At 33.7% G+C, this 15,391-nt stretch overlaps 1 protein-coding gene across 4 annotated transcripts in view; it reads left to right on the top strand.

The window, feature by feature from the left end:
- LOC134249581 (large neutral amino acids transporter small subunit 1-like) overlaps positions 1 to 15,391 on the top strand; it is a 40,213-nt gene that overhangs the window by 12,780 nt on the left and 12,042 nt on the right. The window contains exon 7 of one of the 4 annotated variants that reach the window (XM_062731917.1): positions 6,255 to 6,358. The exons of the other annotated variants lie outside the window; for them this stretch is intronic. Within the exon in view, the coding sequence (XP_062587901.1) occupies positions 6,255 to 6,358 (104 nt within the window). The remainder of the gene's footprint in view (positions 1 to 6,254; positions 6,359 to 15,391) is intronic. 4 annotated transcript variants of the gene reach the window in all.

Raw genomic sequence — 15,391 nt, 5'->3', positions numbered from 1 at the left:
AAGGTCAGTTTTGGAATTGATTTCAGAATATCTCGAGAAGTATAAGGAATTACGGAATGAACTTTGGTAGTAATGAAGATTGTTTATATCTGAATAGATATGGATAGAAAGTAAAATTGTAAACATCTGATTTAAAAGAATTTTATAGGCAAAAGTGGGTACCCTATGAAAAGAGTTCCATGCCTTTATTTTTTTTTTCAACACCTCAATTTTTTTCTAAGCGTTCTAAAGGCCTGTGTGTATTACTAGTGAACAATTCTTCAACCACGAACCAATATATTTTCTTCAAACCACGAAAATTTGACCCCTCGAAAATATGAGGTTTTACATTGCATGTATTTAAAAAAAATAAAAAATTTCATAGTACTGAAAAAAAGGTTTGGGTAGGGGCAAATTTGGTAGGTCTATTTAAGTACCCCACAAACAAATCATCTTTGATTGTTGGCCTCATACTGTAAAGCATTCTCCTATTTTCTTGTTTACCTGGAAATTTCTGTATTATGTTGCAGTATATTTAATTTTTTTCTCAGTATAGTTAGTAGTGTTGTCATATTATAGCTGTTAACTCCCTTATGTTCTGATTGAGTGCCATCATGAGCAAATAATTCCATAGATATGATTGTTCAAATCATGGTCCCCAGAGTTAAAGAGGACTGGGGCTAATTATAGGAACTTTTTATGCAAATAAACAGAAAATAAGAAAAAAATAGCTTTCAAGAATAGGAGTGCAACACTATGTATAATATTAAAATGCAAATATTCAAAAGTTACACACATTTATTATTTTTTTTTTCAAAAATAGACTTGTGGTAATTGCATGGACAAAATTGAGTATCAAATTTTATGTAATGCCCATTATGTTAGGCTAAAATCAATAACAAAAAATCTTAATTAAGGTCATACGCAACATAGTTTTCACTTTAATTGGTTCTTCCCTGGAGTTGAAGAGTTCCACTAAATGAAGGACCTGTGTGCAATACTTTTAATGTCTATATATGGATTTGTACACCTCTTCTGAAACAAATTTTGATAAAAAAAAATCTGGAATTTATGTTTCGTAATTTCTGTACATTTTTCTTTGAATAGTGCAAAAATTTCATAATTTGATATCTTTTCAAAACCCCTGGTAACACATGCTGATTTTTTGTGTAAGAACATGTAATGGTATTATAAGTTTAAATTTAGAATATCTTGAAAAGTTATCAGTAGGTAAGGTACCTTGCGTATGTCCTTAATAGCAATAAGGCCTATTTAGCTCACAGGCACCTGACGTTACTTATTTTTCTTTTAATTAAAAAAAATGTACCCATATTTAATAATGAACAAGGTACCCATCGAGAGCGCCATCTTGGATTTTCGAAGTAGGTCATTCACTTGTAATTTCATCTGAAACTCCGTAAAATAAATTCCCTGCAACCATATTCTTTCTGTTTCCAGAAAGAATATGGTCTAAATGGTCTAAACTTACGGCCAGTGCAACCAGGAGGGCGCATCACCCTTACGAATATTAAAAATCCCTCGTCAAACTCAATCTACTGCTTCAATAATGCGAGAAATAACTGAAAATTAATTCTGTACATGTGTATATTGTTTTTGATTTGGATGAATGGTGTTGCCGTGGTTACTAAAAAAAGAAATTTCTGTGAAATTCTTTCAAAATGCTACTACTCCTACAGTTTCGGTCTGATTTCAATATAACCTGGCACACAAGTGGACTACACTAAGATACATAATTATATATATATCGACTTTTGACTTCGATGAACATTATTGCCTTGGTTACTAAAAATAGAAATTTCTGTTAAATTCTCTCAAAATGCTACTCCAAATACAGTTTTAGTCTGATATTAATATAACATGCCGTACAAGTAGACTACACTAAGATACATAATTATATGAATCAGTTTTTGATTTTGATGAATGGTGTTGCTGTGCAGGGGTGTGCAATTAGCATCACCCGACGCCTGGGGCTACCACTTTTTGGGGTTGGACTAGTGATTTTCTGCATGGAGGTAGCCTGTCGGGCTAGTAAAAATTATACCTACACACGCAATACATGAAAAGCACAACCTGTATTTTCACTCGTTTTTGTTATCAAATTCCCAACCAGTGAAAACTTTTCTGACAACATGCTCCTACTCTCAATAAATCTCCATAATCTTATCTGTTTTGCAGCTGACCTGACCTGACTTATTTACTTCTAAAAACGATCGTTTTTTCCTAACCCAAATTTCCTCTATTCTTTTATTTATGGTAAATACATGCAGATATCTCATTAAATTATTTACGATCACTCAATCAACTGAAAGATAAGTGTTTTATGACTCACATAAAATATATTTATAGTGTATTTAATGGTTTAAGATGAGAACAAAATGAATTAAATTTCATTCTAAATGAGCTAGTGCAATGTTCAGAAAAAGGAAAGATTCATTTTTATCTTCTTTCATTATAATTTATACATGATTTAATTTCATAGTGAGAATTAAACTTTAATTTTAAAAAGAATGACCTCAGTACCCTGACTTTTTCAACAATTAATATCTTTTCAACGTATAGTTTTTTATTTTAATTTTTGCCCCTATATTTGGGCTAGTAACTTTTCACTTGGGGCTAGTAACTTTATAGCTGCCACTAGCCCGTGGGCTAGTTATTGATTTTTTTAATTGCACACCCCTGCTGTGGTTACTAAAATAGAAATTTCTGTGAAATTCTTTCAAAATGCTATGTCTCCTACAGTTTTGGTCTTATTTCAATATAACTTGGCACACAAGTAGACTACACTAAGATACATAATTATGCATATCGGTTTTTGATTTTGATGAACATTATTGCCTTGGTTACTAAAAATAGAAATTTCTGTTAAATACTCTCAAAATGCTACTCCAAATACAGTTTTAGTCTGATTATAATATAATGTGGCATGCAAGTAGACTACACTAAGAACATAAAGAGACTTAATCAAGGATCATTTATTGCTGTTGTAAAGTTTCAATTCCCAACTGCTTAAGTACTTTTCTCTTCCTTTGCTATAAGTACAAACCAGTAGACCTTCAGTCTCGACAGAGACTTCTGGTTACTATAAAATTTATCAAGTTCAGGTGTGCTCTGAGAACAATATTTACATATTTTATTGATATTATCATTCTACACATTATTTAAGGATGTTTTTGTGAGTTATTGGTGTGTGAATCACACAGACTTGACAGGTAGGCATATTTCATGAAGCGTGCTAGCGCTTCATAAAAAATATGCCTATACGTGCAAGTCTGTGTGATTCACACACCAATAGTTCATACTTAACTTAAAAACATTCCTTATATTTACAATTTACATGTTTGGAAGTAACTAAAATGTTATCAGTATTTGAATTTCTCCCTGCCCAATTTACTAACGTCGCTGCAGCCTCATTGTGACGTCATGTTAACGCACGTTTCTCTGTGTATATTTATACGCGTGAATATACTCGAAAATGTTATTCAAATCAATTTCACTGTTGGCTTTGAAGAAAAACACATTGAATGTAAATATATCCAAAAAAATATTGAGCATGAGCAGACATGCGCTTGGTGACTTTTGCTTAATGTACACCATTTTCTGTAGAAATCATGCAAATTTTGAACATGTGTCAATTTCCTGACGTCACGGTTCATAAAATATTAAGTGCTTTGAAGTCTGCAGATATCCCCTTTGTTTAAAACATTATTATATATTTCTCCATCAAAGTTTGATTTTTGGGCGTAAATGTTGGCCATTACCACATAAAGTTCTTTCTCATGGTGATTAAGTAGGAATTAAAATTTTGAAATCAGAAGAAAGTAGGACCAAGGTGACAGAAGTGAGCACTGTGGCCTATGGGCCTATATGTTTTCGAGGCATACCACTTTCACATTTGTACTGAAATATTTGAAGCATGCCTATCAAGTTTATCTTGGATAAAGTTTTTACATAGTGACTTTCATTATTATGCTTAAGTGAAGCATATGATTGAATATATTTTTCAACCAGCTGCAGTTTTAGTACAGATGTAGGTCTTGTTGACCAAGCTGGATCAATTTCGAGATTTTGATATAAAAGTCACAACATTTTATGTAGGTTTTTTCATCTTATAAAAGTTTTGATATCTGAAAGTAAGGCTATCTGTAAAAAAAAAAAAAAAGCTTGTTTGCCCTCTCCCGACCAAGTTGCTAAAAACGACCCATTCTCAAAAACTTTGTTTAACCTGAGGAAACAATTTCTTTTTTCTCCTGAAGTTTCTAAGTACAATATGAACTGCAGAACATGAGTTGGCATAATGGGGCAAATTCAGAATACAATTTTTATCATGCGTTTAACTTAAATTTTAAAGAAAATGACAAAAAATAGTCATAGAGTGTTCTAAGGAGGTACTGTAGATCACTTAATTTTCGCGACACCTTATTTTCACGAGATAGTCATTGACTCTTTATCAGCGAGACAAAATTTTCACGAATTGTGTTTGTTGCTCCATATAATCTTAAGGAATTCTATTATACGCGAGAATTTTTCGTAACCGATGGTAATTACGCGAAAATAATGTTCTCGCGAATAAAAAGTGATTTACAGTATGTGATCCATTGGCCTGTGTTATAAGAATTCATGTTGTTGTTGCTTTTACCCATTGTCAATAAATTGTCTTCTCTTTTTAGCTCACCTGAGCCAAAGGCTCAAGTGAGCTTTACTGATCAAAATTTGTCCGTTGTCTGTCGTTGTCGTCGTTGTCGTCGTCGTCGTTGTCGTTGTCGTAAACTTTTCACATTTTCATCTTCTTCTCAAGAACCACTGGGCCAATTTCATGTCAAACTTGCTACAAAGTATCCTTGGGTAAAGGGGATTCAAGTTTGTTCAAATGAAGGGCCACGCCCTTTTCCAAGGGGAGATAATAATGAATTAGAGAAAAAATAATGGCATTTTTAAAAAATCTTCTTCTCAAGAACCACTGGGCCAGAAAAGATGAAACTCATGTGGAATCATCCTCAGGTAGTGTAGATTCAAGTTTGTTCAAATCATGACCCCCAGGGGTAGGGTGGGGCCAAAATGGCCGATCTTAGTTTTAATAGGAATATATAGGAAAAATCTTTAAAAATCTTCTTCTCAAGAACCACTGGGCCAAGGAAAGATGCTGTGGAATCATCCTCAGGTAGTGTAGATTCAAGTTTGTTCAAATCATGACCCTCAGGGGTAGGGTGGGGCCAAAATGGCCGAAAAGTTTTACATAGGAATATATAGGAAAAATCTTTAAAAATCTTCTTCTCAAGAACCACTGGGCCAGAAAAGATGAAACTCATGTGGAATCATCCTCAGGTAGTGTAGATTCAAGTTTGTTCAAATCATGACCCCCAGGGGTAGGGTGGGGCCAAAATGGCCGATCAAAAATTACATAGGAATATATAGGAAAAATCTTTAAAAATCTTCTTCTCAAGAACCACTGGGCCAGGAAAGATGAAGATCATATGGAATTCCTTAGGTAGTGTATATTCAAGTTTGTTATCATGCCCCCAGTTGGATAACTGGCCGATCAAAATTTTACATAGAATATATAGGAAAAATCTTTAAAAATCTTCTTCTCAAGAACCACTGGGCCAGGAAAGATGAAACTCATTTGAAATCATCCTCAGGTAGTGTAGATTCAAGTTTGTTCAAATCATGACCACCAGGGGTAGGGTGGGTCCAAAATGGCTGATCAGTTTTACATAGGAATATATAGGAAAAATCTTTAAAATTCTTCTTTCAAGAACCACTGGACCAGGAAAGATGAAACTCATGTGGAATCATCCTCAGGTAGTGTAGATTCTTTGTTATCATGACCGGTTGTACAAAATGGCCGATTTTAACATAGGAAATTAGGAATATATAGGAAAAATCTTCTTCTCAAGAACTTAAGGAATTCATTGAGACAGGAAAGATGAAACTTATGGAATCATCCCCAGGTAGTTTAGATTCAAATTTGTTCAAATCATGACGCCCGGCAATAGGGTGGGGCCAAATGGCCGATAAAAGTTTTACATAAGAATTTCTAGGGAAACCTTTTAAAATCTTCTTTTCTAGTACTTTAAAGCCATGCTTAGTGATATTTATAGGGAATCATCATAGTGGCAATTGTTCAAATGTGTTATAAGAATTAAACTTTTAGTTCTGGTCTGATGTGTGCTTTTTCCTAGCCAATTGCTCAGGTGAGCAATGTGGCCCCTGGGCCTCTTGTTTTAAGTATGCATGTGATGTTTCCTTTGTTTCAGAGCTTTGGTGAATATTCCATGGGTATCATGGCATGGCTAATGCCAGTTCTTATTGCTATATCTGTATGTGGTACAATGAATGGATGTGCACTTAGTATGTCAAGGTAGAGTACTGGTTCCCCTGAGTGTGTGCAGATTTAGTGTTTTACTAATACACATCCTTCTGAGTTCTAATCTTATTTAAGTTTATAGTGCCATTGTTTTCCCGACCTTGTCTTTTAGTTGCAGAAATTAATCTGAGCTAGCATGCATGTCAACAAATATTAGCAACCATATATTTATAATTTATAGAGTAACTTTACATTAGAAGAAAACACACCATTACATGTACCTTTCAATCTACTCTTAACTTAAGATTAATTAGCTAATTCCCTTTTCTGTAAAGTTTTCTCTGTCAAGATTTTAATCAAGGAATCATATTCTTCAAGCCTAGAATTCAAATTAAGATTTCACATACAAGATTATCTTCTTTCCTATCATTTTAAAATATATTTATATATATAATATATAGAGGATATCTATATTGTGTGATTTGATATTGGCTTTATCCAACGAGTTGAAATGGTGTATATATTCGTTAGGCTTGTCGAGCGAATATACACCATTTCAAGGAGTTGGATAAAGCCAATATCAAATCACACGATTATAGATGTTCTTTTTATCTCATACGACTTTCGTTTAAAAAATTTTGATGCTTCCCCTGCAAAACTACATGAATGATTGCTAATTCAAATTGATGATGTATAACTTTGATGACCTAGCACCGTTGATGTTGACATGCTTCGAAAGAAAGTAGATCGTGTTCAAAATTTAGAATTTTTGCTATCTCCGTCTTTGAAAACATTATTTGACAATTGCTGGAGCTTTCAATCAAACGAACTTCTGACTGAAAGTAGTACGGACCATGGGATCGTGAAAATTAAATCTTTGGACGATGGCAGTACAAAACGTGTTAGGCAAGGCTAGGGGCTGATTCATTGTTGATCCATGGTAAGTTACACCTACATTACTACTATAGGAATGCATTCGTAGTACAATATAAAAAGCATTGTTGAAGATGTTAAAGGAATCTCATAACAACAACTTAACTGTTAGGCTATACTTTCTCTGAGAACAATTTAAAGGAATGGGGGGGGGGGGGTTAACATCCGTCTTCAATTAGCCTTGATAAAATAAGACACTTCTTTGACATGTACGAGTCTTTTTCTTGCTTTTAACGACATTGGTGCTGTTTATCATTCATTTTATAAGGGCACGGATTTTACAAATAAAAGTTTCAATAAAATAAAATCTCGAAGTGAGGGATTGTGTCAAAACCGGAAGTACTATTGATAAACATCTACTCGTGGACAAAGCTTAGGTTTATCCAATGGCCTGTATCATCCACACATATGAGATAAATATATATATATTATAAATATGTTGACACTTTTTTGTGATGCAGAAAGGGTCATAAAAATAATTTTGCTAAATTTTATTACCTTTTTTACTAATAATTTGATGGTATTAATTCTGGTCTTTCCATGTTTCTGTCCTTCATTTTCTTGTTTGTTAACATTTCATTTTCAAGATAGTTCTAAAAACTTTTGACCTTTTGAGCAAAATAACTTCTATAGCGTAAAGAAGACAGCTCTGTTGATTTTACGTTCTGAAAGCTAAAGGGCAGAATTTCATGTCTGACGTTAGTAAAAATTATTTTCTAGTAGTGTTGGCAAATCGGACGATTTTTATTAACCGGTTACTCGCTTAATCTTCCGATCGAGTACCCGGTTACTCGGATGAATTTTTGTTGTAGTTTCCGTATTTATACTCGGATGAATTTTTGTTGTAGTTTCCGTATTTATTATTGATCTCAGCCTTTTACATATTGATAGAAGGAAATAATAAATGTTACATATACAGTGATATATGAACTTTATTTACAAATACAAACTCCAAAAACAGAATATCTTCTAAGAATTTTGATTTTAAATGTCACTTGAAACGGGGAATTTGTTTTTGTTTAAGAAATAATTTTATCGACACCCGAAGATATGTGTCGGGATCGAGGAGAATTAATATACCCTGTAACACTTTGTAATTACTGGTTATATTTGTTGAGTTTCATGCTAGTCACTGGTTATCGAATTATTTTTCAATCTTATGTGATTTAGCATATTTGTAGTTCGCCCGTATACGACAACTCCGATTCACAGATATTGCATCTGACAGATTTCGAGTCAGTCGTTCGTAAACAATATTTCCACACTTTAGATGTTTGCGGTGGCATCTTGTTAAGGTGGCAGAGGATAGTTTTTTTTGCAACCAAAATGTTTTACTGATGGTTTACCTAATATTGAGCTGCTTTAAAAATGTGCATTGAAAAATTTTAAATTCCCTCTACATGTAATAAAAGTATGATGTAGCCCCTTGAGAAATTTGAAGCTTTTAGGAATAAAACATGTACAACTTACACAATGAGCCCTAAAGATGGCGCAGGGACAATCTCAACATTTCATGTGAATCAAGCCCATTTTCACTATTTCGCCACAGCCGCATCTGCTTCCAGGCCCGTGCGCCTGACCTAAGCTACCACACAAATTGCAGAATAACATTTGTACATACCAATGAACAGCAAGAGATAATGGCTCAACCACCTCGTTTTCAAGCTACAATTCATCCTGTGAACACACCCCGCTTTTCTGGTGAAATGCCGGTAGAGCGAGTTTTGAGCTTAGTTTCGTATTTCTAGTCCATATCCAATATACAGTAGTAGTGACACTAAAGTGTCATATTTCAATAAAATATACAAGGCCACCAATTCCCCCCAAATGCACCCATAAAATATTCTAGCTATAAAATTACCTATAATATGCATTCAAACCTCAGGTTTCTCTAGTTTTTCTATTTTTTTTTACCGGTACTTTATACGAAACTATCCTCTGCCACCTAAGTATGTTCCTCTGGCTAACACAGGTCTAAATGAGGTACAGATGTATTTATAACTCAGGTCTTCAAAACGTGTACCCCCTGGCAATTAAAGTCATCAATTAAACTAATCAAAACAAATAGATCCTATTTCTGAACCACTAACGCTAGCCTAACGGTAATTAAATTAGGGAAATGTGTCAATATACATTTACAAATAACAAGAAAATTATTTTTTTTATGTATTTACTATGAAAAATGTATTTTTATCCGAGTAACCGAATAGCAGTTTTACTAACCGATACTCGCATCGTTCGACGGTTAACCGGTTAACCAGATACTCGTTGCCAACACTATTTTCTAGGCAATTTGTGAGGCAATAACTTCTTTTCCAGTTTTTCCATTGAAACTTAATGTGTTTAAAGGCCCTTTGTAACTTTAGAAAGATTAAATTCAATTAAAAATTCATACTTTGTAGGAAATTATACACTGTTAAATTTTGATGATTTGTGTTTTGAAACAAATCTTTAGCTTTTCTGATTTTAAGGTGGGATTCTTCTCTGGTTTCTGAGTAGATGAAATATTCAATACATATTTGCTTATCTGTCTTATATATTTAGGTGAAAGAGATTTAAAAGACCATATTTTTCTTTCCTTGTCACAATTGTACAACTTTATTTAGAAATTTTTATGGTAAATTGTGTTCGAAAACTAGCTGGGACTATGTTTTTTGTGGAATGGTGGCGTATGAAAATATCTTCTTTTCTGCCTCTCAAAATATTAATAGAACAACGAAATCAAATACTAGAAGAATTTTTCAAATGTTAGCTAAATTAATCATAAGAAACTAAAGTTTTAATAGATTTCAAATAAATATGAATTTCCAAACAAACTTCAATTATGTTAGCTTTTAAAAGCTTCCAATCTAAGTACAGTTACGAGCCAAAAATCTGTAGAAAGTGTTTTTATTCTTTTACTAAATGGTCAAAACTTTTTGTTTTTGTACAATTTTTGTTCAACTTTTTGTGTCAATTGTGGTAATATCATCTTATAGACCCTATATGGTACATGTAATATCTTTTTATGCAAAAAAAAAACAAAAAAAAAACATTAAATCTTTTGAAATAGAAGACTCTATCTCATGAATGGATGCAGTTATTTTTTATTCTTAATGACCAGGGAAAAGGTAATGACTTTGACCTGACATTGACTCCAATATTAAACGGTCAAAACTAATCCAACTGATACCATCACTTAGTAATGTTGTCTTCTTGATTCTGTGAAAATTTCATTTTAGAAATAAATAAGTTTATAAACTTCAATGGGAATTGAAGTGGGTCGGTCACATGATCAAATCCTGTGAAGACCGAAGGCCTTCTCAGAAGATTTGATCACTTACCGACCCACTTCAATTCCCATTGAAGTTTATAAACTTGTTATTTATTACTTATATATACATTTGAGACAGACGGTTGAATACTTTTGAATATAAATTATTGCACTAACCGTCCGTCGTAGATTTTGAAAAATGACGCAAGGTGTAAATCGGCTTGAATGGCGGTTATGCTTCGAATTTACCAGGCTAAGGATTTTATTTCTAAGTGACTATTTTGTGAAAGGCTACTTGTGATCAGTAATAGTGAACAAATTGTTGTCTGGGAATATTTTTATTCGTGAAAATTGATAATCAATGCTGAAAAGACACAAGAAACACGTCCGAAGATCGATGAGAAAAAGTTGGAGGAATTTCGGTCGCCAGAAAGGGATGGATGATCCGATGAATGGAAACACTTGACCATGCCAGTTAATTTGCAATCAAGTATTTAAGATCAAAAACATTTAACCTACGATATCAATAACTAAAGGCATATTAATGATGTAAACAAAACACGGGGACACTAGCGAAAGCTTACATTGAACTACGACAGCGCCAAAGTGTTTGTCAGCTGTTAGTGGCGTGATTGCAGTGCTTTGATATTTTCCAACAGATTTACACATGTATCGTGAGTAGAATTTGTTGAAAAAATTAGTTTATCATGAAGATTTAACTAAAAGTCTTCCAAAAAAATAAGGATAAACTGTACAGCTGAAAAAAGTGACATAAAACTTGTAAACAAAAGCTAGTTTCTATTGGTATATTCTCCATGTATACACAAGTTAAATCGATAGCCAAAAAACTGTATGAAATACTTGTTAAGGTTGTAAATAAAATAATTATTATTTTACTTGCATATTTTGTTCGTTTTTATACATGAAAAGCAAGCAGAGAAAGTCATTTTTAGCTCTACTGGTCAGAGACCAGAAGAGCTTATGCGATAGTAATGCGTCCGGCGTCCGTCCGTCTGTCTAGCTGTCTGTCCGTCTGTCTGTCTGTAAACAATTTTTCAAAATGCTACTCCTCCTACAGTTTTGGTCTGATTTCAATATAACTTGGCACACAAGTAGACTACACTAAGATACATAATTCTGTGTATTGGTTTTTGATTTCGATGAACGGTGTTGCCGTGGTTACTAAAAATAGAAATTTCTGTGAAATTCTTTCAAAATGCTACTTCTCCTACAGTTTTAGTCTGATTTCAATATAACTTGGCACACAAGTAGAATACACTAAGATACATAATTCTGTGTATCGGTTTTTGATTTCGATGAACGGTGTTGCCGTGGTTACTAAAAATAGAAATTTCTGTGAAATTCTTTCAAAATGCTACTCCTCCTACAGTTTTAGTCTAATTTCAATATAACTTGGCACACAAGTAGACTACACTAAGATACACAATTCTGTGTATCGGTTTTTGATTTCGATGAACGGTGTTGCCGTGGTTACTAAAAATAGAAATTTCTGTGAAATTCTTTCAAAATTCTACTCCTTCTACAGTTTTAGTCTGATTTCAATATAACTTGGCACACAAGTAGACTACACTAAGATACATAATTCTGTATATCGGTTTTTGATTTCGATGAACGGTGTTGCCGTGGTTACTAAAAATAGAAATTTCTGTGAAATTCTTTCAAAATGCTACTCCTTCTACAGTTTTAGTCTGATTTCAATATAACTTGGCACACAAGTAGACTACACTAAGATACACAATTCTGTGTATTGGTTTTTGATTTTGATGAACGATGTTGCCGTGGTTACTAAAAATAGAAATTTCTGTGAAATTCTTTCAAAATGCTACTCCTTCTACAGTTTTAGTCTGATTTCAATATAACTTGGCACACAAGTAGACTAAGTTTTAGTCTGATTTCAATGTAACTTGGCACACAAGTAGACTACACTAAGATACATAATTCTGTGTATCGGTTTTTGATTTTGATGAACGGTATTGCCGTGGTTACTAAAAATAGAAATTTCTGTGAAATTCTTTCAAAATGCTACTCCTCCTACAGTTTTAGTCTGATTATAATATAAATGTGGCATGCAAGTAGGCTGCACTAAGAACATAAAGAGACTTAATCAAGGATCATTATTCTGTTTATTGCTTTTGAAAAGTTTCAATTTCCAACTGCTTAAGTACTTTTCTCTTCCTTTGCTATAAGTACAAACCAGTAGAGCTTCAGTCTCGACAGAGACTTCTGGTTATATTTATGCACCGGTAGATATTATTGCGCCGTGTGATTAGGTCACGTATTGACCTCTGACCTCAGACAAACTTCATACAGAATTGAAGATATTTGTTCCCCGTATGTTTATATAATAGAGAGATACCACAAATGTAAATATTTATTTTTAAATACACTGTACAAGAAATACAGTTTTGTGTGAGAAGAATCCTACCTTAAGCTCACTTGAGCTGAAAGCTTAACTGAGCTTTTCTGATCACTTTTTGTCTGTTAGTCCATCTCTATGTACTTCTTTAAGTGTAAACTTATTATATTTTGGCCTTCTTCCCCAGAACCACTGGGCCATTTTCAACCTAACTTGCCACGAAGCATCCTTGTATGAAAAGGATTTGAGTTTCTTCAATTGAAAGGCCACTATCTCTGTCAAGGGCAGATAATATAGAATTAGTGAAAATGTTGTATACATGTGTGTATTTTAAAAATCTTCTCAAGAATCACTGTGCCAAAAAAGTTAAATCTTATGGGAAACCTTATTTAATTATATATCTGATGTATTCAGATTTTTTTTTTAAATCATGACCCCCAGGGGTAGGATGAGGCCATAATGGGGGTCATCAAAGTTTTACATAGGAATATATAAGATTAAGAACAGAACTTCAAAAATCTTCTCAAGAACAGCAAACCCATGGTAAGTCATACATGTATTGATATGGAATCATCCTCAGGTAGTGAGGATTCAAATTTGTTCAAATCACAAATCTTAGGGTAGGGCTGAGCCACAATGGGAATGAATTGGATAAAAATCTTTTGAAAAGCTTTAAATAATCTTCTGCTCAAGAGCAGCAAATCTATTTGTTGAATTGATATGGAATTTTCCTCAGGTAGTTGATAAGTTTAATTCATCCTTAATTGTAGAAGTCTTGAAATTTTGTTTAATCCATTCATTTGTGAATAAATGAATTTTTCAAAGTAGTTATTTTAATAATTATAACGAAACTTTTTATATAGTTACATGTAATTCTGAATGAGTTATTATTCCTTCAAATGATAGTACATGTAATTATATTTAACATAGCAAATATTAATAAACAAATAATAATAATTAGGGCCATACAAGGAGTTTCTGATGCCTTTTTAATACTAATCACTTTCTGTCACTGTCCATTTTTAATACCCTACATGTATTTTGGTTCTTTTTGCAAACCCTCTACCAAGCTGTAAAGGAAGTGAATCGGCAGGAATCTGGGCGTAATTGAAAAGTGAAAATTTTATCGATATATCACATGAAATTTTAACATTTCTTTTAATTTATCGGGTTCCTGTGCAACAGGAAAGGAAAATATTTTCCCGAAATTGAGCTTTGCTAAAAAATAACTTGAAAATTGGCCAGATCAGACATTTGGTACAAAATGGTACATTTTTAAATACGTTTTTCTAAAATTTTTCTATCTCTGGGTCTTCTCTCCATGATTTTGAAACGTTATTTGTGTGTATTTTAATTCAAAGAAACGAATACATATTTTTAAAAAAAATGGAGAGAGAACCCAGAGACACTGAAAAATGAACTTTTCCCCAAAAAATTCAAATGTATGAATGTGGTGCTTCTTTGTCCTTTTTAGCTCACCTGAGCCGAAGGCTCAAGTGAGCTTTTCTGATCACATTTTGTCCATCGTCCGTCCGTCCGTCCGTCTGTCTGTCCGTCTGTAAACTTTTCACATTTTCAACTTCTTCTCAAGAACAACTAGGCCAATTTTTATTAAACTTGGTACAAAGCATCCTTGGGTGAAGGGGAATTTAAATTGTTAAAATAAATGGCCAAGTCTCCTCACAAGGGGAGATAATCAAGAAAAGACAAAAATAGGGTGGGGTCATTAAAAAATCTTCTTCTCAAGAACCACTGGGCCAGAAAAGCTGAAACTTATGTAGAAGCATCCTAAGGTAGTGTAGATTCTAAATTCTTCAAATCATGACCCCCGGGGGAAGGGCGGGGCCACAATGGGGAATCAAAGTTTTACATAGAAATATATAGGAAAAATCTTTGAAAATCTTCTTCTCAAGAACCACTGGGCCAGAAAAGCTTAAACTTATGTGGAAGCATCTTGGTATAGTGTAGATTCTAAATTGTTCAAATCATGACCCCCGGGGGAAGGGCGGGGCCACAATGGGGAATCAAAGTTTTACATAGAAATATATAGGAAAAATCTTTGAAAATCTTCTTCTCAAGAACCACTGGGCCAGAAAAGCTGAAACTTATGTGGAAGCATCCTGGTATAGTGTAGATTCTAAACGATTCAAATCATGACCCCCGGGGGAAGGGCGGGGCCACAATGGGGAATCAAAGTTTTACATAGAAATATATAGGAAAAATCTTTGAAAATCTTCTTCTCAAGAACCACTGGGCCAGAAAAGCTGAAACTTATGTGGAAGCATCTTGGTATAGTGTAGATTCTATATTGTTCAAATCATGACCCCCGGGGGAAGGGCGGGGCCACAATGGGGAATCAAAGTTTTATATAGAAATATAGGAAAAATCTTTGAAAATCTTCTTCTGAGGAACCACTTGGCCAGAAAAGCTGAAACTTATGTGGAAGCATTCTGGGGTAGTGTAGATTCTAAATTGTAAAATCTTGACCCCTGGGGGAAGGGCGGGGCCACAATAGGGTTAAGTT

Source organism: Saccostrea cucullata, unplaced genomic scaffold (assembly GCF_032062105.1).
Source record: "Saccostrea cucullata isolate Sc308-1 unplaced genomic scaffold, CSIRO_AGI_Scuc_v1 ctg2074, whole genome shotgun sequence".
In the NCBI taxonomy this organism is placed as follows: Eukaryota; Metazoa; Mollusca; class Bivalvia; order Ostreida; family Ostreidae; genus Saccostrea; species Saccostrea cuccullata.
This window is presented reverse-complemented; position numbering and strand designations above follow the sequence as displayed.